Source organism: Durotheca rogersii (genome assembly GCF_024521655.1).
Source record: "Durotheca rogersii strain YMJ 92031201 chromosome Unknown GGS23scaffold_4, whole genome shotgun sequence".
NCBI lineage: Eukaryota > Fungi > Ascomycota > Sordariomycetes > Xylariales > Xylariaceae > Durotheca > Durotheca rogersii.
The window spans coordinates 1730685-1752420 of NW_026251235.1; the positions used below are offsets into that span (position 1 = coordinate 1730685).

Here is a 21736-nt window from a genome sequence, read left to right on the forward strand (position 1 = left end):
CTTAGTTCTACGTCGTGGTACGAACTTGCCGAAGACACTCGCAATAGACAGATTTGGGCTGTAGGGAGGAGTGTTAGCTAAGTGGAAGATAGGACACGTGGTGGAGAAGTTATGTTGTGGTATGACGTTGCTTATCTCGCGCCGCCTACGCTAGACTATGGGTGAAAGAGATTGGAGGTGATTTCGCCAGTATTAGTAGTAATGCGGAGGGCCAAATACCCGGGAGGTTACTAAGAATCATAACTACTACACCATACATCACGTCCAACGCTTGCTTGCCGACTGGGGGAACCGGGGCCGTTGGCCCCGATCGCGAGGTCTAGGTTGAGTTGTCTTCTATATCTAAAGTCAGTTTACCTACTTAACATAGCTCCCTGCCCTAAGGCATATTGCTTTTCAAACTAGCAACCCATACTGCGATAAAGGATGTCGTCAACAGCACCGAGCACGCCCCGAATACTTGGGTAAAGCGGCTGCTATCGCCAGCAAGGAACAGCGACACCACGACGAAGATATTCAGCGGAATTCGGAGAATACCATAAACCTCGGCGCGAGCGTTATCTTGGACTAGCCGGCCCTTCAAGTAGCCGATACACGGCCAGTACATACCGACGCAGGCCTCGAAGAGGCAGAAAAGCCAAAAGGTGGCATCTTCCGTCTTAGGGCCGGCCAGCTTAACGAAGCAGAAGTTAGCTGCTAATAGGATGCCGATCAGGAGACGGGAATATTTAAATGGCCGTTTCTGCATGACGATATTAAAGGTTAGTGCGGCCGCCATCGACGACGCCATGAAGCTGGAGAAGATATATCCGTAGGGAAGTTCTCCGGCCGATCTTTGAGCCGATTTCATGGTTGGCGCCCAGAAGAAGACGAAGAGGTACATGGATCCCTCAAACATGGTTGATGCAAGCCCGAGGGCTAAGATCGACGGTTGCTTCAGCGTTGACCGGACGCTCGACGTCTTTGGGGCGTCCGATGGCTCCGAGGGATCGGTGCCGTAGTTTTCGACCTTACCACGGGTCAATATTGATACTTCGGTTGACACGGGGCCGCGTGACGTACCCAATTTGCCGAGATGAGCTGCAGAGCCCAACACAGCAACCCGGCACCGAGCCAAAACGGGGCCTTCTTGGTGCCGGTCGCCGTAACGAGCCACTCACTTACGACTCCACTCACGATAGCTGTGAGATTGTTGACGATGCTCGTGGTGGCGTACGTTCTAGACAGGTCGCACCCATTCTCGACCAGCTTGCGCTCACGGAAGTTGGTCACCATCCAACTATCGAAGACGGTAAAGAGGATGCTCGTGCTGATGCCGCCGAGGATGCGGCCTAAGTAGAGGAGAGGCACGACCGGAATGATGGTGAAAAAGCACGACATGGCATATAGAAGGCAGAAGGCCATGCACACGGCCTTGCGACCGTGTCGATCGGCCAGGGCGCCAATGAAGTAAGCGCCGACGGCACCGGACAAGAAACCGGTGGTGAAGAGACTGGACACTTGGCGTTCGGAGAGCCCATGCTCATCGCGATAGAGCGAGTACAAGTACGGCCCCTGCGAGCCCCGTGAGTAGTAGTCAGCCTGGGTCCAACGACACGAGTCCGTCCTCTCCCGGCGTAGCCTACCTGAAGCCAGTCAGCGCCCATGGCGAGGGCATAGACTTGGTACCAGCTCGCCTCGGGATGCTTGTCGTCCCTAGTTACCTGCTTGCGCGATTCGGCCAGCTTCTTCGGCTCCGCCCGCCTGGTGGGCTGAGAAGCAAGCAGGACCGCGCAGAGGCCGAGCAGACTGTAAAAGCTGGCTTGGTAATAGCCCATATTGGGTGCGTAGCACAGAAGGATTCGGCGAGGAATAAGTTCCCGGCGCTGGCGAGACGACGCGTTGTCGACTCTGTCGGATCCTAGACGAAATTCCAAGAGCTGCCCGATGCGGTAGACGCGTCGCTTGGGGTTATTTAAAGGGGCGAGTAGGCGACGAAGGGTGACGAAATTGACACTTGTCGTTTGAAATTACCCGGGCGCACGGGTCGAGCGCGACGGGCTGCGACGATATGTGTTCGAGCGGCGTGGAAGGATTCCCCATTCTGACGCAGTTTACAGGCAACAATACCAGGATACTAGCTATATCCGCCTGCATGGGCTGATTCAACGGGTCGGCGGGGGGGCGGGAGACGCGCGACGTGAACGGCGGCTTATGAGAAGACCAGAAATGAGGCTCTAATCTATTCAGCCGGGAGAGGGTGTAACGTAACGGGAAGAGAGGTGAGAGGAGGGTTAGGTATGTAGTGTGTAGCCGTCAGGTCCATTGGCCTCTGGAGATCTCCCCGACCGGGGAGCGCCAAAAGAGGAAACACGGCGAATCAATACCATCAGGTACATGATATGCATAACTCTTACCTCAGACACTGGAATGTTATGTACGGGGCGTGGATAACATTATGTAAGTCAGATGGCATCTTTGTTGGCAGGTATGGCAACTTCGCTATGTCGCGCACATAATCGATAATACTATTACATGATGCCAGACTCTGGTGCCCCCTTTTAGGTATTATTTATGCTTTTCAATTTAATTTATTTTTTAAATAAAGGGGGGGGGGGCGCGGCTTCTGTCAGCAAATACCTGTCGCTGCGGCTTCCGCCTAGCACATTATGTGCTAGACGGACACCCCAAGACCGTCGGCAAAGACTCCGCAGGACACATGTCCGTCTGTGTGAGGTAGTTGCTAGAATGCGCGCGCGCGCGCGCGTGTGTGAATGGGGTCGATAGGAGGTATAGAGTATACTCGACACATTGGCGTGTGGCGTTTGCAGTGATGATCGCTGCCGCCAACTCGTACGCCACAGCGTCAGGTTCTCTCCATGTGTCCTACCTATCACACCGGGGTAAAGCCGTGCGCAGTCAATCGGTCTCTTCGAGACCGAGATTCACCGCTACTTAGGTGTATCTTGCACGGGCGTAGGACTGTGCCGATACCTAAGGGAGGCGTCTGCTGGCTGTGCCTAACGGGCAGACGGATAGATATGTGGACGGACGGAGGTGGTGTAAGCGTGGGCAGTTAGCAGGCATCGAGCCAAGAATGATGACGCACTGCCGACTCTACTACGTAGCACCGCTCAGATCCTTTCCACGGCGAAGGCTCAACACAGAGCTGGTTGGCCAGCCCGCGTAACAGCTTTTCGGCTCTTGTCTGCCCCCATATTCCTCCCCAGACAAGAGAGGAGGCAATTGGTGGATGGCTTCGTCATGCCGTCATCGCAGCGCTCGGCGCAAGGATCGGGTAAGGCTACAGGAAGACAGAGAGAGATGCATGTGCATACAAGTGCCCGGATAGGAGAACATTCCGGATTCGGCCATCGGTTCGGACGAGGACGAAGAAAACAACGCCCGAGGCAACCCAGAGGTCGTTTGCACGTAAAGCGTATGTTATGGTATGTTGGGTTGGCTCAGGAGGTAGCGTGATTATTACCGCACGTCGCTATACTATGAGTATGCTATACCTATACTGCCTGTCTGCCTAGGTATCTATATCCTACCTGATGCTACGTAGTATGGCGGCGGCGGAGGAGAAACCCCCTCCGCAAGATTAGGTAGGTATTGCTAGGCAGAGATGGGCGGCGGCCAAAGGGTCTGGACCGGATTCCATAGCATCAGGAATGGACATTAGGTGCCTGGCTGCCCCCTAGTGCCGTTGATGTGTCCCGGCATGGAGGTTCGTAGGGGATTCACCAATCCCCAGGTGGGTATATCAGGCTAGGTTAGGCGCTTTGGCTAGCTCCCTTAGGTACCTCCGTCGCCCTGCCCAGCACCCAGCACCCAGCACCCAGCACCCACACATCCGCATGCAAAGTTCCTCCTCGCCGGCCGAACAAGGCCAGGTAGAGACCGGGGGGAGGGTGAGACAGTGCACAGCTCTCTTTATTAGGTATTACTAGTTTCTTACCCATCTCTGCGACCCGTCGTCTAACCTCGTCGTCCACCCCGTCGCCTGTCCACGCCCGCCCACGAGGCAAACAAGCCCGGCCACAACGACGGGACGACCGTGCTCTTCAACTACTTCCCCTTCCCTCCCTTTCTTCTCCCCCCTCTTCCTCTCTCTCCCTCTATCTCTCTCTCCGGCCTCTCTCCTCGCCTCGCTCCCGCTCCCCCCCAGTTCCCCCCCCGTCCGTCTATCCTGCTCGTCGGCGTCCTGCGTGTGCTCGCGCGTCTGCCATGTCCCTCTCGTAACCCCCTTCCTCTCTCCCTCGGCGCCGCATTAATTGGCGGCTACCGTGGTAGCGGACGTGGCGAGCCCGCCCTATCACAGTCACAGCTGCATTGCATGCGCTGCACGTTACCTCGTTCCTCTTCTGCCGCAAATTAATCCTGCACTTCGTAATCGCTACCTACAATTAGGTCGTCTGCGATTCGCCAGCGCCGCCCAGCCGCCGGCCGGAGGCACGCCTGAGACAGCTGTCAAGCCACTCCGACTGCCCGTCACGCCACTGCCACCCTCTGGCTGTCCTGCCCCCGGCTGCCGCCCGTCACATATATACACACCTCCATCCGGGCGGGTGGTGTGTCCAGGGTACGTCCAGCTCCAACTCGTCCTTGTACAACGCCCCCCGGCGCAATATGCGATGATACTTACCGCGCCGTAATATTCAGGCTTGTCCTCCCCCAAACATCCAGCATCCCCGAGAGCCCTTGGTCGCTTCGCTCAGGGGACCCCCCCCCCTCCCTCCCTCCTAACCCGTCATCTGGTGCTGTACATTGACGGGCACGCAGTCGCCCACTCAGGCAGCTGAATTGCTCTGGCTGCCGGGCGGGATCTTGTCTTATGCGTGATTAATCTATAATTACCGCGATGGCTAAGGACGCTGAGAATTCCGCAACCGCCGCCGCCCAATCAAAGCGACCGCCTGTCAACCGCCATGATAGCGATTCGCAAGCCAGCGATCATGCATCCCACCAACACCATCGAACCAAAGGCCCGAAACACGTTGTTGGCGGAGCTGGCACACGTATCCATCCCCGCGTTCCCTCGTCCAAGGCCTTATACAACAAGAGCCATTCTGCGTCGACCTCGAGGCTGAACCGACGAGTCGCCTCTCCCTCCCCCGAGCGCACCTCCGCCGTTGCCCCCAACCAAAGCCACCGTCGTACAACCTCCGACCTAAAGCTACAGCGCGACACGCCTTCCAACCTCAAGGAAAACACCTCCCAATCCAGCTTGAAGCGAAACCGCTCCCAGGTCGAGATAGGAAAGCGGTCTAAATCTGCTGCGAACATCAAGCGGTCGACGTCGCATAAGGAAGTCAACAAGCTGAAGAGCGGGAAGGGCCAGGTTCATTTCGATTTGGGCAGCGACCAGGAGGACGAGTGGGTTGACGCCAGCGCATCAGCCTCGCCCTACCTGTCGAGACGCGGCTCGACCATCAGCAGCGAACCGTCTCCGGCAAAGCCGCCGCGCGCTGAGGGCAATTCGCGACCTCAGACTCCCCACCGAGAATCCCCCAGCCGCACGCAAGAAGTCTCGCCCGACCGCGACACGGCGCAGCATAACCAATACATCACGTCCCGCCTCCTGCAACGAACCCCTTCTTCCGGCGCGCCACCCCAGATGTCCAACGAAACCGTCTCGGTCCATCCCAACTCGGGGTCGCCCGAATCGCAAATCGGCCGCGACCCGACGAGTCTTTACGGCACTCCGAAGAACGGCGCCGTGGTCGGCAGCGGACAGGAGGAACTTATCTCCCGCTTCGTCAGCGGCGGCTCCGGATCCGGCGCCAACGTCGACAGCGGGTCATTCTTTGCGGCCGCACGAGCGACGAGCCAGCGCAGCGAAGGGGTGCGGCGACCTCAATCGCTCAGCAACTTGAACGAGAATTATCGAGCGTCGGTGAGCGAGGACGAGAGCGATAGCGCCCTAGCCCCGCGTACGAGAAAATCGGGGCACCGAGCCGCGCCCGCGGAAAAGTCGCGAACGCAGCAGAAGCTGAATCTCCAGCGCGCGAGTTCTTCTATCGAGCCCCCCCAGGCGGTCGGCGGCGTCGGCGTCGTCGGCGCGAGCCCTTTGGTGGGCGGTACCGGCAGCTACGACAGTCGGGATCCGCGCATCGGTAAGCTGCTCGAGCGCACGGGCATGGAGTACCTCGTGGTCCGGCGGTACCAGAACCCTATCGCTCGTTCGATAGCCAGACTGTCGCGTCTGCCCGGCGCGGACAAGAACCTGCATATACACAATCAGAATGGAAGCAACGGGGCGGCGAACGGGAAGAGGGCGTCGGCCCCGCGTGGCGCCGGTCCGGGCGGCGGGGACGTGGCAAAATCCAGGCCCGCCACGCCCCGACGGGCCGCTTCGGTGAAGGCGAACGGGGCAAGTTCCAGTTTCGAGGAGGAGAGGATTCAGGATCGCATGAGCGGATCCAGCTATACGGAGGGCGAAGACGACGGCGTTGCCGCCATCCTACGAAATCTCTGGGATAAGAACCTGGACCTCAGCGCAAGCCAGGGCTAAGTAGCGCCTTTCTTGTTATTATTGCGGGGGGAGTCGTCGTCATAAACCTGGACGAGGCCCCCGACGTCCAGGGACAGACAACCCCCCCGCCGGAGAGAATATTCATGCGCATCGGCGGGGCATAGCAAAGGGAAAACGGACTGTAATTATTAATCTCTGTACGCGGGATCCCTCGCATCAGTGCGAGAGGAGACTTGCTTCATGTTGTTGTTGTTGTTTTTTTTGGTTCCCGCATTAGGGAGCGACCGCGGGACTCTCGAAGCATCAGGCGCAACGCATGTACATATTTTCTTTATTCACACGCTGTTCACGCGCGCAACGCCCGAAACACCGCGCGAGGCTAGGCTAGGCTAGCCTCTCACCCCCTCCCCTCCCCTCTTCCCCGCGCCGCATGCCTCGGACGTACCCGCGGGCTTCCGTCCGCTGCCGCCGCTGCTTAGACCCGATCTGCCTTCCGTCTTCTCGATCCGCCGTAAGCCTGCCCTAGGTTCGTAGCAGGGAAAGGGAGCTTTGGGGGGGGAGGGGGGGGATGTAATGTGCTGTCGGCGCGCGCCGTCCAACGGTGGGTGCGTCTTGTACGCCAGGCCGGGGGAAGGACGGATTCCGCAGGGCTGCCTGACGTACCTAATAGGCACCTAGTAGTGCACTGCGGGCGGGTCGACGTCGGGGTTGGCGCTCCTGGAGATGCGCGGAGGAGAGCCAGCTGAAAGGGGTGATGCTGGGGGGTTAGGGGGGGGGGGGGGGGGGGTGGGTGACGGATCGGGGATGAGAGAGGAATATAGTACCGGGGGGAGCCGGTGGCGGAAGGAGACAGACTACCTACCTACCTAGCTATTCTATTACTTGGGATTCGGGGCGAAAGGGGGTTGGCCGGGAGCGAAGGATGAGCGCCGGTTGCGCCCCGCCTGCCTGGCCGCCTGGCCGCCTGGCGCTTTGCCTCGGGCCGCTGGTCCTTCTTCTCCGGCGGCCGGGCTCGGCGTGGGTAGTTTGGCGTCTCCGCGTCTGCCAGGTGGGGGTGGGGCGGCCTACGTTTGGCTTCGTTCTCTGAGCTCCTAGGTCGGATTTTGCGCTTCTAGCGTAAGTAAGTTTGTACTATATAGAGAGAGGGGGGGTAGCCCCATTACTTGCGGGGGGTCGTTGTAGACCTAGGTCCCTCGTTGTTATGGGTGTTGCCACATTCCTTGAAGGTAGAGCTAGTTAGTCACGGCTAGAGACGCCGAGGTCTTCGCGAGACTATACCGTAGGAGCAGCCACGACCATGCTACCAAGTTCGGGTCAGGAACGATCCCGCTCTATTCTCTTCGGTTGGATGTCCTCGTCCGACGTTTGTCTCAAAGTCGTCCGCTCTGGTGCTCTCTTTGGCTTCACACGTTCCCGTCACGCGACGCCTGTTCGTTGGTATACTCGGGCGTTGGAGTGTATACGCTCGGACCTTGGGTTCTACGTTAGGGTTCGTTGGCGTAGCCCGTGGAGAGAGGGAGGGTTCGTGTCGACTACTAGAGGTAAGTTCTCTACCGTTGTCATAGGAAATGTACGAGTGGAGATGTGCTCTACGGCATCGTCCGCTTGGCTATAACCGAGCTGTGTTAGCATGCTACGAAGGGGTTGTTGCAATCATGTGTACATACGCCTAACTAGGATGCGGATAGCAGGTATATAGGGTTATCGGCATAAACTAGTTAGTTGACTTTTTGCAATGCTATACCTAATAGTACGGAGTGTAACCGCAACTCTGGAGTTCTCTTCTTCGTCTCTACGTAACTCTTCTAACAGTCTTACCACTCTCCTAGATTGCGATATACCTGGTCTAATAGTCTTTAGCAGTTTCGGCGAGGGAGGGCTTTCCGTCATACATATATCCAGCAGATGTTAACCTAGGAGCAGAGGCCGTCGCGGGGGTCTATAGTTTCACAACTAAGATTCCCCCTCCGCTGCTGAAAATGGAGATGCTATAGACACGGAGAACGGATTAGGTAGCAAAGGAGTGAGCTTGATACCCCGGTACTCGCAATGACACGCCGGCGTATCTAGAAACAGGAGACTTAATAGTTGTGTCTATCCGAACGGACCTGCCACGCTGGCCCTCAACGTGGTAGATCCGTCTAACCCGATCCTCCTACGCGTGCCTTTGGGGCATCTGGCCGCGGACACGGCGGCGGAGACGTGGGAATACGGCACGGCGCCAAGTAGTATCCAGAAGAAGGCGAGACTCGACTCGGCGCGTCCCCGATATCTCAAGACGCGTCGGGCGAGGAGGGCGGGGATGCGAGCAAAAGTGGCCTCCGTTTCGTGCCTGGCGTTTGCAGCCGAGATTAGGTTAAAATAAAGTTGGCCTAGTCAATGGCACCTAACGCATTGACCCTACGCGTGCCAACGCACAGCCTATGGAATGACCCCATCGTGAAGATGGGGTTTTGCGGCTCTGGCATACAACGGTACGCTAGTCTAGCGGATTACGGTCTTCCCTTCTTCACCTACTTTTTTTTTTAATTTAAATTAATTAATTTTCTTTTTTGAGAGAAAAGTTTTCCCCTACTCCTCTTCTTCTCTTCTCTTCTCTTCTCTTTCCACTCTCCTTCATTTCGTCGCGGGGAATAATCGTCATCGTAGTCGTGCTCTCTCCCACCATGCTAGTCCCGTATTACTTTCTCCTCCTCATTCCTATCAATTACCTACTGATCGTTTCTCAGCACACTATCTGAGCAGCCCGTCTCACCTTAATTGATCTAAGACACACCCTTCTACCTACAGGGGCGGTAAAGATGTCTCAAAAAAGTATTTTGCCTCGTTTTCGCTGCTCTTCTTTCCGAAAGGCCAATCAGAGGGCGTCGATATCTACCAGCGTGCAGGCCGCACGTCGGATGGGGTTGGATTTTGACGTCCAAACTCGAGTGCGTTCCGAGGTGAAGCCGGCCAGGACCCGGGCATAATTTCCCGCATGTCTGAGAAAAAAAAAAGAAAAAGAGAAACGAGAGAAAAAGAATCGGCGGCAGGCGCAGGCTATTGGAAGGGTTGACGTGGTGAAGTGGTGGTGGCCTGTCTCAAGGCTTGCAGGCGAGACTCTGCCGCCTTATAGGCCGGTCTCGTGTGATGGGCGGTGTCGGTCTCGGTAATCGCCCAATATTAATACCGCCATGCACCCCACGAAGCATCGACCATCACGAGGGCCAGGCCATCGTTCGATCGACGGCAATCTTTATATATAGGTATGTAGGCTTATGTAGGTATGTGCATTCACCTATCCTTAGGTATATACCTACACACGTACATATATTACCTATGTGTGTATAAATCTATTCCGAGCGGTAGGTAAGTAATAAAAAGACACGACGGAAACTCTGCTTATATAAGACGAAGGGGACGGCGCTTATCAATGCTGTCAACGGCGGCGAACACTATGGCGACCCTGCCTGCCTGCCTCCCCCCTACCCTCCCAATAGTCTCACCAATCCTGTGGTATAGGGTATAGCAGGGGGGGGGGGGTGCTAAGACGATAGATAAGTCGGGCAGGTAGCAGGATGTTTTCCGCGTTGGGTAAAACGGACTCGCTCGCTCGCAGGGTCTTATCAGGCGAGGCTCTCTATTTTATTACTGTGAGGATTATAAATGGATATTTGCAGGAATAATAAAAGAACCCAACGGTGCGAAAATCTAGCCCTCTCACACATTTATTTATAATCGGAGGCCGGTCCGGGGTGACCCTGAGGCGCCAAGGTCGCGTAGGGGCAATGGGTCGAGGGTAAAATCCGAAGCCGGGCTGGCGAAGACCTTATTACTTCCCATCTTCACCTATATGCGGTGTACGCAGGCTGCCGCCAACAACATTGGCACATATCGTCCAACAGGGGGAGGGGGAGGCGTGTGCGAATAGAATCGCGCCGGATGGGCCGCCCTTGTATCGCGGCCTATGTCATCGTGGCTTAGCGTTCTGGGCTGCGGCGGTCTGCCCGCCCAACTCGTAGCGATCGCCTGGTGGTGGATTGGCCCCTATATCCTTTCGGGCCTGCTGTTGTCATGCAATACGACCGGACCGGGTTTGCGCACGCAGCCTGTTTGTTTAGCCGCACTCTTTGCAGGGCGTATACGTGTGTGTGTGGGACGTGCCTGCGGCTGCTCTGCTCTGCTCTGCTGCTCGCGCTGCTCCGTGGTGGCGCGAGCGGCCGGCGATGGCAATCAAGCGCATCACGAGACAGGCCGGACGTGTCCGGCACGTCGGCCGCAAAGGCGTAGGGATGGGGCCGGCGGCTGCTCCTTTGGGGTATGTATGGACTGTCGCATGCCAGAGCGCCAGAGTTGAGCTCGTGTGTGACTCGTGTGTGATTTGGAGGTGACGGGGGTCCGACAGTTCTACATCGGCCGAGGCAAGCCACAGGGCGGGATCGCATTCTCGGCGGACTGGGGTGGTTCGCGGGGAGGGAGATGATAGGCGGGAGATAAAAGATGTGTTATCTAGCGGATCGTGGGGGGACCCGGAATGATCCAGGATCATTCTACGTTCCTTGGGTAGGTAAGTATGGGTGCATCGATGCACTGTGACCGTCGCGCCCCTACTACCTAGGAGGTGCCCATGTTAGGATGCTGGTCTGGTGTACGTGTAGGCAGGCAAAGAAGAAGGGGCTGGAGTGGTAGGAGAATACGCGACCAACAGCGGCCGGCCTTCTTCGCTTGTCCAGCCACTGCACAAATACCTACCTGTCGTGTTGCTGTCGTTATACCATCTTCTCGGCGCCCTGGGTGCTTAAGAGCAAATTCGGAGTGTTACCCAGGTGCGCGGTGGTGAATGGATCTGACGTAGGCATATCCCTACCTGCGGGATGTTGTGCGCGGATGTTACTTGTGTGGAATGGGGAGACGGGATGCCAAACTGGCTTTTTCTCCCTCTTCTCTCGTCCCCTCTCGCCCCCTCGGTTTCTCTCTCTCTTGTTTTCCCTCTCCTCTCCCAATGCGATCAACCCAATCTCTCGACCGCCCCCCCTGGCCTTTTGCCGACGGCGCGGTGACGTCCCAAGAGATGCCACGCCCTATTAGACCCGAGATGGTGACATAATTCGTGGTAGTCCGTCAGACGCTAGAGTCGGGTCCATTGGCCCCTCTGATAGTGCAACCGAATCCTCCGGAAGCCATGCTTGCTGACTTGCAGCCGATCAGGACTCAGGGAGGGGGAAGGGAAAAAAAAGCCACAGAGAGAGGGGGAGGGGGAGAGGAAAAAGAAAAGAAGAGAGCCAAGACGCACACAGATAAGTGTTGTTGGGTCGGCATACGTAAGGCAGGCCAAGGCTGGGTATATTATCTATTACCTCCATTCTCATTAGTTAATCCTAGCGAGCGCGGCCGCCTGTCTCATCTGTGTGACTTGTTTCCCCATCTGCTTGAGAGCCTTTTCGTCTCCGGCCGGCTGGTCTCTTTACTAGGTAGGTATAGCAGTTTCCATCGTCATACCTCAGCTATTTCGCTCGCCCCCCTCGGCACCTTCCGGGGAACGAACTACCGCCACCTCACGAATGCGGCACGTCGGGGAGTCGAGAACAAACAAGCTTCTCACCCATCCTGCCTTGCACCACTATTCCCAGTTGTTCTTACTGCCTATAGGTACATACCTCGAGATGCGTGCCTGGTACTACATGGGCGCGCCATGCATCTAGACTCGCCGCCCTGCGCGACTCTGGTCTGCCGTATAGCGCGCGCTGCCGTGATTTGGAATACGGCAGCAGTGGGCGAGGAGGAGAGGAGAGGAGAGGAGAGAGAGGGAGTATACCAGGCCGGGGATAAACATCGTCTGTAGACTCAGTTATATTATACGCGCACGCACGTAGTCCTCAGGTACTGGCCTAAGAGGAGGTAAGTCAGCGGTGGTGTGCTACGGTATCTATATGTAACATAGCATACACACACACGTACAGCATACATGTACTCATCCAGGTAGTGTAGACACGGCAGGCAAGCTAGGAGGACGGGATGGCGATTGGCTACCTGTGCTTACCTACGGGTTAGGTGCCCGCCCAGCTACGGAACAGGTAACCTGCTACTAAAAAAGGCGGGCCCGGCGAGGGGCTGCAGTACCTACATATACGTTGTACTCCGGCTGTAGGCCGGATGGACGCTGTACGCCTGCACCGCGACAGGGCTTGGGAGGTATGGAGATAAGGCCCGGGGTCGAACGAGAGGGACGTTGCCCATCCGGGCCAGCTGCCAGTTCCCATCCATGCTCATCGTGTTGCTCTCCGCTCGCTCTCGCGTGCAGAGCCACGGCCTGCAGCATGATTCGGGACCAGTCGAACGATTACGTTAGAGGTACTCACGCGGCTAGCCGCATTCCGCCATAGACGGCTTTTCTATTTGGTAATGGCGGCGAGTTCCAAGCAGCCCAGCAGCAAGAGCCGGGTCTTGTTCCTAAAATCCACTAATCAAGCCGGCGAGCCCAGCGGCGGCCCTTTAAAAAAAGAAAAAAAGAGAGACGCGAGAGACGAGAGAGACCCTGCCTGCCTACCCACTACGTAGGTAAGCAGATCCTAAGCATCAGCCCGACCGGCAACGCTGCTCTGCTTCCCTGCTCCCCTGCTCCCCTGCTCTCTGTGTGTGTACCTAGGGTAGGGATGTACACAGATAGAGTATACGTGCACGCCTGCTGGCCCAACTACCCTAACCCGACCCAAGTACGCAGTACATAGCCAGTACTCCTTATACCTACCTACATGGGCCGCTCACCCTGGAAACGCCAGGCAAGGCCCACCGGTCCTTACTTGCCTTCGCGGCAGCGCAGCGGCAGCGCAGCAGCAGCACAGCAGCAGCGAGGCGGCAGGAGGCGCCCGGGAGAAGGGAGGAAGTTGCGGTTGCGGGTGCCGGTGCCGGCGCGGTTGCGGTTGCGGTTGTTAGAGGCAGAGAGAAGGAGAGAGAGGCAGAGAGAGAGGCAGAGACGCAGGTATCCGGTACGAGCGCGATACGTCGTCCTCCCGTCCCCACTGGCAACTTGTCCTGCGGAAACAGGCGGCGCTGTTAACAATCCGCCACACCCTATTAGCCACCCGCCCTCTGCATTTGAGGCTGTCTGCGTCCGGCCCAAGTCACTCGCAGGTACCGACAACCTCGCACCAGCCGACCGCCATGGGTGAGGTGCAGTGGACTAACTCTAGTCTAAACATCATGGAAGGACGTGGTTTCCCGAACATGCTCTGATTACAATTTATTTTCTTGTCATTCTATCTACAGATACTCTTATCTCTGGGTTATCAATTGCTCCATTATAATTCGCCCGTCCCGTTCCTTTTCGTCCCCCCGAGCCAGATGACATGTCATTCGTTCTCCCCTGACCGCAGTCTTCCGTTGGTGCTGCTGCCGCTCCCCGTCTCCCTGTCTCTAGATGCCAACCTCGTCGCCGTGAAGAGTTATGGGTTCCGAACGGTGACAGGCCTCCGTCCGCATCAGAAATAAGGGCAAACCGGGAGGACGTGACGATGAGAAGACCGTGAGAGACAGACAGAGAGACGAAGAAGAAGAAAAAAAAGAAATCTGCACTATAAAAAAATTAACGTCCCGCCTCCCCCTTCCTCTTCCTTAAAAAAAAAAGGGAGAAAGCGAGAACGAGACAGAGACAGGGAGAGACACACAGAGAGACAGAGGCAGAGACAGAGGCAGAGAGAAAGAGAGAGGAGAGAGAGAGAGAGAGAGAGAGAAGAGTGAGAGACGAGGAGAGAGGAGAATAAACTGGATGGATAGAAGAGGAAGCGTCTTGGCAACTACCACCACCTCCTTCGGCTAGCTACTCTTCAGTCTCGTCATCCCGCCTCTCGAAAAAACGGCACCAGTCCCGCCGCAGAAATCTCGTCTTCCTAAGCCACGGGGCGGGCCACTTCTTCCTCTCCCCCCCCCCTTCTTTCCTTCGCCCAGCTCTAGCTCTGCCCGAACACGCCTTCGCCCACCCACCCCCTCGACCCATCACCGCCGTGCTCGAGCCTCGACTGGTCCCAGACTCCCCGCGTATCGTCTCACCTCACTCGGAAATACATGGGCTCGGTCGCTTCGTCCTATCTGCCTAGTAGATTTCTCCCATCAGACGCACGTCTCCGCTCCCGAGCGGGTGCTTCAATGACGAAGAAAACCTTGGCTCATCTCATCCTGGCCTCCATCGTCACCTAGTCTCTCCGCCTATCGACGTAACGCAGATCATAACTGCGTGATTTCGACCCAGCCTATCGCACGGTGGCTTGCAGTCTCTAAGCCCGCCCGCCTGACCGGAGGAATCGCCAGCGCATGCGACTTACATAGGCCTACCTGCGAGCCCGTTCGTGGGACGGTTTCTGATTAGAAGAGACCTGCAGGACCCGGCGTCAGGGTATCCTTGGGTTTCCCCGGTCGTCACATCGGTAGTATATCCCGCCAGACTGGTGAGGCCACGCGGGGACTCGCGTGGGTTCGCTTTGCGCTACTAAGGCGCACTCGTGCCGCTGACAGCCTTATCTCCCAACCTTCCCTTATCAAGCCCATCCCTTGGGGAGGGAGCCCCGGAGGGCGAGTCGAAGGGTTGCAGAGATCAGCGTTCCCTGCTACGGTTCGAGGTCGTATCTCGGTAGCGGATTCGTCTCCCTCAGAGACTATTCCAGACTTTCTCTCCATTTCCTCCAGTTACCCCATCGTCCACCCCCCCCCCTTCCGTCTCTGATCTCCCTAAATAGGACGATTACATCACCTGGGTTCCCCCCCCCCCTGAAGTGTAGAGGTGAGCGGTCACTCGGCACGTGGGAGGGCCCTGGCAGTGGCACGGCGACGCTGGTTCGGCGAGAAACACAGACACCGGTAGTGGCCCTGGTTCCAATTCGTCCGATCCTTTCTTCTGACCATGACAAACCTTACCGTTGTTCCCAGGACGGCTCCTATCGCCATTGCTCCCAAACCCGCACACCACCTATTCTCTAGCCGTCAGCATAGCAACGACGTATCTTTAATGAATAGCATGACCAGTAATGATTCGACAGACTCGGATTCTGCCGTAAGTGGGAACGGAACATCTTGTGAGTCCTGTCTAAGGAGACGGCTCAAGTGTGTTATGGGGGAAGACGACGAGAGCTGCATATCTTGTCACATCCACGGAATCTTGTGCTCCCTCGGCCAGAGCCCCCAGCCTCGTAAAAGGAAGCTAGCGCGTGACTTGACCGAGACGAGCAACGTGAAGAGAGGGTGAGTGCTCACCAGCTCTTTCATTCGTCCACCCTCCCCAGCTTTGCGTTATCACCGTGCGGTGTGGTCGACCGACTCTTGGGCAGCCAACGTTGCTGACATTCCCATTGGCCAATCCAGCTCGCCTGGCAGGTCTGATAACAGAAGGCGGCAGCGTCAGGCCAGCTTCTCCAGTACAACCGCTAGCACTTCTTTAATCGAGGAGATGGCTAATTTTGGTGGCTCAACTCTGCTCCAGCGCACTCTTGGCCTCCAGACTGATCGGTACAGCCAATATATCGGGCTTACCACCGACTTTGAACCGTCTCTGATCAACCTGTCCCCGTTCGACCCTCAGGATGAGAGTCTGCTCGCTCGAGGTGCTCTTCGAAAGGTTAGTGACAATGACACCTTCTTGATGCTACCAGATCACGCCACGCCCGGTCACGAACACCAAATCGACGATGTCGAAGAGATCCAACGGCTGGTCGCGCCCCACGGCCGCAAGCTGATCGACCTCTACTTCGAGGTCGTACATCCCGCCTTCCCCGTACTTCAGAAGAACGTCTTCTACGAGAAGTACGAGAGAGACTATCGAGAGTTCTCGCCACCGCTCCTCGCCGCCGTCTACCTCCTCGCCATCAACTGGTGGGACTACTCGGAGGAACTATCCACCTTTCAACGGCCGAACGTGCGGGAGCTGGAGAGGCTGATACGGTCCTCTCTGGCCGATGCCATGTGGCGTCCGAAGCTCTCTACCGTGCAGGCCGGCCTTCTACTCTCGCAGCGGCCCGACGGCGACCAGTGGGCGCCGACCGCTCAGCTGGTAGCGGTCGCCCAAGAGCTCGGCCTCCACCTTGATTGCACACATTGGAAGATACCACCGTGGGAGAAGGGGCTTAGAAAAAGGCTCGCGTGGGCATTGTACATGCAAGATAAATGGGGGGCCCTCGTACACGGACGGCCGTCGCACATCTTCGGGTCCAACTGGATTGTACAACCTCTAGCGGCTAACGATTTCCCCGATGCGGAGCTGGACGAACAGGCCCGGGAGGAGAAGACGGACATCGAAAGGGGCAGGACGCTCTTCGCTCAGATGATCTACCTTACGCAGGTGCTGGCCGAGATTCTCGAGACGTTCTACACCCTCCAGGCCATGCAGAATATAAGCGACGCGGGCCCGCAAGGCACGCATCTCGTGTTGGCTATGGCAAAACCCATCCAGCTTAAGCTCAAAGATTGGTATGCCGGGCTTCCCGGCGCCATTCGCATGGACTCCTCGTTCCAGTCCGGCAGCGTTGCGCCAACGCGCTTGTCGAGCATCGGATACCTGCACCTGGCCTACTTTGCGGCAGAGATCACTCTCCACCGCCGGATCATCCGGTCTCTCGAGGCGGATTCGCAGGCCGTCGACCCTTACGTCCAACATATTTGCCGTAGTGCCGCGAAAGCCCGTCTGATATCCGCGATGGACTTTGTCAACCGCCTGACGCCCCAACACCTCCGAGCCTTCTGGTTCTTTGCGTCGAAGACCAATTTCGCTTTAATTGGCACATTCGGGTCGCTATTGTGGGCAACCTCCCCGGGCCGCGAAGAAGCCGACTGGTACCGCCGTCGGCTCGGAGAATACCGGTGGACGCTGAGCGTCAGCAGCAAGGCCGGGGAATCCAAGGGTCTGACCGAATTTGCGATGGGCATGCTTGACATATCGACCGGGCTGCTGAAGAAGCTCCCGGAGAAGCCGGAGCTGAGCCGCAGCGGGAGCGCCATCGAGTTCGATACCGGCAGACGCCAGAGTCTCCTCTCCATGGGTATAAGCAGCACTGGAGGCGAGCCACACAGCGGTATGGCCAGCGCCGACATCAGTAGCGTCCAAAGTCCGGAGAGCCCAATCGACAGTAGCGACGAAGACTACGACACATTTGCTCCCATGGCCGGGATGGCCTCCATGGGTGACTGAGGAGGTATAGTGCCTTTTCCCACCTTTATTATTTTCAACCCGGGGGGTCGGTTCTTTGGAAACACTTATTAGAAGGGGGACCTGCAAATGAAGTACGAGGAGAAAAGGCTGGGATGAGGCAAGGTCACGCCATAGGCACGGAATCTTACGACTAATTGGGTCTATGAAAACACCAATGCCGTTATGATTTTTATGTTTCTCTCTGTTCATATATATATGTGTGGGTATGTCTGCGTGTGTATGTGCATCCCTGGCTAGGCTTGGATCGCCATCGCGCCCTCGGGGGATGCTATATTCGTCTAGTTTTTTTATTCTTCTCCTGTTTCTTCTCTCATTATCTCATTCTTTTCCCCACATTTCCCATTTCCTCATCTCAGATACCCATCTAGAGATTCGCTTTTTCTCTCACTTATTAGGTCTTGTCATGCCGTCGCTACCAGGCGCCTCGCCTCGCACATCTTGCCCGTAGAGGGCCCGGTTAGGGGATGTTGACAAGAAAAAAGCTTTTTTGCTAGGTTCAATGGATGGATGCACACCGAGGGAAGTTCATATAACTTTGCCATAGGTAATCAATTTGAATTATTCGTCCGGAACTTCTTCGCTCTGGCCGTTTCCAATGCGTGCCCTCTGGTAAGCAACGCCCATCTAGCCTAGTAGCTAGCTTACGACGACCTTCATGAACTGAACTGACATCCTGTTTTAAGATAGTGTCGGAACCTTGGTAAAGCCATTCGATTAGTATGTATGACAAATTTTATGCAACTCTGGACTCCAAATGGCCTCGAATGTGGGATTCCCCCGGAACTGTTTCCAGTTCCGTTTCTAGCCCCTGTTCCCTGGCTAATACTCCATCCCCCCCCTCCCCCCCCCCAATCCCTCTATTCATACTCCTTTATCATAATGCTATCCCCTTCTTCTCTCCCTCGTCGAAGCGGCTGGTAGGATGGGGAGAGAGTAACGCGCGTCACCTGCGTAACAGAGAAACGCCTTGAATTTGGGCTAATATATGGCACAACTCCTAACGAAACAGATTCGCCACGGTTAACGTAGGCTCGTATACAACCCGGAGAAATTGCCACATTGATTCTACCGTAAAATTCCGCTCCAGGCATTCAATCGAGGTTTGTGTTCAGGGGCCGGAGCTAAGGAGTCCGGGCACGCGGTGCTGGAAGCGTCAGTCGACGCTGCAGGCCTTGGAGCAATAGCTGAAGCGGGAGGGCTCGGCCGTGTTGTTGTAGAGGAATTCGACCCATTGGATATCCATGACGGATAACCCGCCGTCGGCCATGAGGCCGCTCCAGCTGCCGCCGTTGGACCAGGAATTGAAGAGGAAGTTGGCCGGGTCGCGGGGCGCCTGGAAATTGTTGCTCGCGACGCAGCGGCCGTCGACGTACCAGGTGCTAGCCCCGGGGGTCCAGTCGTAGCGGTGGACGTGCCACGCCGCCCAGGGGCCCGGGATGGTGGCGTTCTGCGTCGCACCGGGGCGCTCGACGCCGCCGACCTGCGACGGCTGGTTCGTGTAGTGGACGAGGGTGGCGGGGTCGCCGGTGAGCACCTCGAGGTCGGCCTCCTGGACGCGGGCGGCGGCCGCGGCGCCGCGGTACGTGAACATAGCGGCGACGGCGCCCGGGTCGCCGCGCACGCGCGCGAACACGCGCGCCGACAGGTGCTGGTAGCCGGCGGACGCGGACTGGACCTCGGCCGAGGACTGAAAGCTGCCCCGGCGCAGGGTGCGCAGGGCGAGGTAGGTGCGCGAGGCGGGGCGCGCGTCGGCGTTGGGCGCGACGTAGACGTTGTTCCGCGAGTACTGGTTGGCGACGAGGACGCGGCCGTCGGGGGGCAGGCCGCCGGCCCGGCTCTGGACGGTCCACGCGGACGCGAACTCGCGGCTGTCGAAGTAGGCGCTGGTGACGGGCGCGGCCGCGCTGCGGTTGCCGTCCGCTAGCGGCGCCGGCGTCCCGGCTCCCGGCAGGTCCCGGAAGTCGAAGAACTTGTACTGCGCAAAGGACGCCGCCGAAGGTCCGTCCGTCACGAAGCACTCGCAGCCCGACGGGTCGATGGGTCCCGCCTTGCGCTGCCGCCCCGCGTGCGCTAGGTAGCCGGCGGCCGGGGGCGGGGCCAAGGAGAGGAGGAGGAAGGGCGTGAGGACCGCCAGGACGCCTATCCGCAGGCGGTCTGTCATGACTTTCTAGATTCTGATTTCTCTTATTCCTTCTTCACTCCCTCTCACTGCTACGACTTCTTGGGGTGGAGGGTGCGAAGAGCGAGGGATCGATCGAGACAGGTTCCTCTCGTGAGGTGGACGGGTGACACCCCCTCCCTCTCTGGCTAGCTCGATCTGCCTTGCCCGCCCCCGCGAGCCGAACCTGGCTTCACTTCGTGGGACCTCCACCACTGTTCGTGCGCCGCCCGTGCGCTTGCTTCCGTATCCGGCGGTACTACGACTACGTAACGCCTATGAGTCAGACAACTGAGCATAGATCTCCTCCTCCGCGACAGCACATTTGCTCGCTAACTGAGGACTGACCCTCCGAGTAGACGTTTGCTCTCGTCTGGCTGCGAGGCTCTATACTATGCGCCCGGGCACACTAGAGGGGAGGAGTTTCGGCCTGTCACACGTACTGTGGCTCTATGCCTCTGTTTATTCTCGACTCAGAATAGATGGAAGGAGTGGGGGTTTGGCTTCGATTTTTACCTACTCCTATTCCCTTAAACGACGATGCCCTCGATTTGAAAGCCCCAGAGAGGAAGCGGGCTCAATAAATCTAAGCTCTTCGCATGGTGGTTAGGGGATTTGTGTTCGGCTAGTCCTCGTCCATAATATACCTAGCTAATATTATATCTTTCTTCGGCGTCCCTTTACCTCATGTCTAGGTCAGGCTGCCTATGGACACAAGAGAATCTTTCCCGGACCCGGGAACTGCCGTCACAACTACGGCCGTAAGTGTAGGTAGGTATTACCTGACGTCAGGGGAGAGAGAAGTGGTCGTCATCGTGTACGGTATCGTTTCGTCGCGTTATGCGGCACTGGAATCTTTCTCTATGTTATGACCACTCGGCGTGGCCCTACTATAATTCGGATTCGCATTCTACTACGGCTTAACACAGACTCTCAGATCACCCCCTCTCTCGGTGAATTACACGTGGGGTCCCAGTTCATTATGTGCTATATGACTGTTCAAGTTGGGATGTCTCCGACGAGATGAATTTCTTTATTGACTAAACAATGGCTCCCGTGGAGTCCTGAGGTGCAATAATGTAAGCCACAACGACGAAGTGGACGGGGGAGATTCAGCGCGAGGCCTTCTCAGGCGAGCCAAGGATGATGGCGAGCGTGCTCGTGACCTCTCTGCGGCAGTGGCGCACGCCGCTTGTCTCCATCCAGATTATGGGCTCTAGGGCGACTAGGCAATCGAGAGGTGTGTTGGCGGCAGCCTCAACGGAGGACTACTTCTGTATTCGTCTTGCTGCATATTCACGTCAATCCCGCCGCCCGCGTCTGGACGATTCTACCTAGCTCCTCTGGGCTTATTACGTCAATCCGAAGCCGTGCTCCGGGGATCGTACGCGATGTCGAGAGAGAGATGACGATTATGTCGCTCTTCCGCTAGTTGCGTACCTACAGGTGTATGCGAGGGACAGGAAACTAGGCCCTCATCAACCGAATTGCCCGCCATGAGATATATATTATTAGGGAATTTGCCGTCGTTGTTGTCTCATAGGCCCGCCGGTAGTCGTAGAGGCCGTCAACTAGTAGCCCCTCGATGTCACATGTCTTCTCTCCCCTCCTCTTATATCATCTCGCCCACCGTTAGCGAAGTGCCAACAATGCTAGGAACAGTGGTAAATGCAGAGCGTAGAACTTCCAGCTTCGGGGGGCAGGGACCTACGTCTGTAAGAGGGGCGTATAATAGCAATGTCACGAGGCAGACCAACCTCGGGCTTGGTGATTTTCTGCGTATGGGGATCACATCACATCCTATCCGCTGGTCTCGGTTGGATTAGGGACGAGGCAGCAGGTTTAAGCTCCCTACATTATCGCAACGCGCGAGATCGCTTGCCATTACTTGTTACGGCTTGCCAATATGCAGAACTCCGCGCGTACAGCGTTTATGGGTTATCGCCAATCC

The 21736-nt window shown here is 57.0% G+C and overlaps 4 protein-coding genes across 4 annotated transcripts; 2 read left to right on the plus strand and 2 right to left on the minus strand.

The window, feature by feature from the left end:
• Nucleotides 1-84: 84 nt before the first annotated feature.
• GGS23DRAFT_370140 (DUF791-domain-containing protein) lies at nucleotides 85-2104 on the minus strand. The gene is made up of 3 exons (XM_051513337.1): nucleotides 1626-2104; nucleotides 1063-1554; nucleotides 85-1009 (listed from the first exon to the last, which is right to left on the minus strand). The coding sequence occupies exons 1-3, from the start codon at nucleotides 1815-1817 to the stop codon at nucleotides 380-382; spliced, it is 1314 nt and encodes a 437-aa protein (XP_051374823.1). The 5' UTR covers nucleotides 1818-2104; the 3' UTR covers nucleotides 85-379.
• Nucleotides 2105-4542: 2438 nt separating this feature from the next.
• Nucleotides 4543-7220, plus strand: GGS23DRAFT_555590 (uncharacterized protein). The gene has a single exon (XM_051515606.1). The coding sequence runs from the start codon at nucleotides 4844-4846 to the stop codon at nucleotides 6494-6496; it is 1653 nt and encodes a 550-aa protein (XP_051374824.1). The 5' UTR covers nucleotides 4543-4843; the 3' UTR covers nucleotides 6497-7220.
• Nucleotides 7221-15329: 8109 nt separating this feature from the next.
• GGS23DRAFT_603504 (fungal-specific transcription factor domain-containing protein) lies at nucleotides 15330-17606 on the plus strand (the record flags this gene model as incomplete). Its single annotated transcript, XM_051519482.1, has 3 exons — nucleotides 15330-15667; nucleotides 15788-16044; nucleotides 16075-17606. 3 exons carry the CDS (start codon nucleotides 15330-15332, stop codon nucleotides 17604-17606), a joined length of 2127 nt encoding a protein of 708 aa, XP_051374825.1.
• Nucleotides 17607-18483: 877 nt separating this feature from the next.
• On the minus strand, nucleotides 18484-19983 carry GGS23DRAFT_617209 (glycoside hydrolase family 16 protein). Its single transcript, XM_051520845.1, has one exon. The coding sequence runs from the start codon at nucleotides 19786-19788 to the stop codon at nucleotides 18781-18783; it is 1008 nt and encodes a 335-aa protein (XP_051374826.1). The 5' UTR covers nucleotides 19789-19983; the 3' UTR covers nucleotides 18484-18780.
• Nucleotides 19984-21736: the final 1753 nt, after the last annotated feature.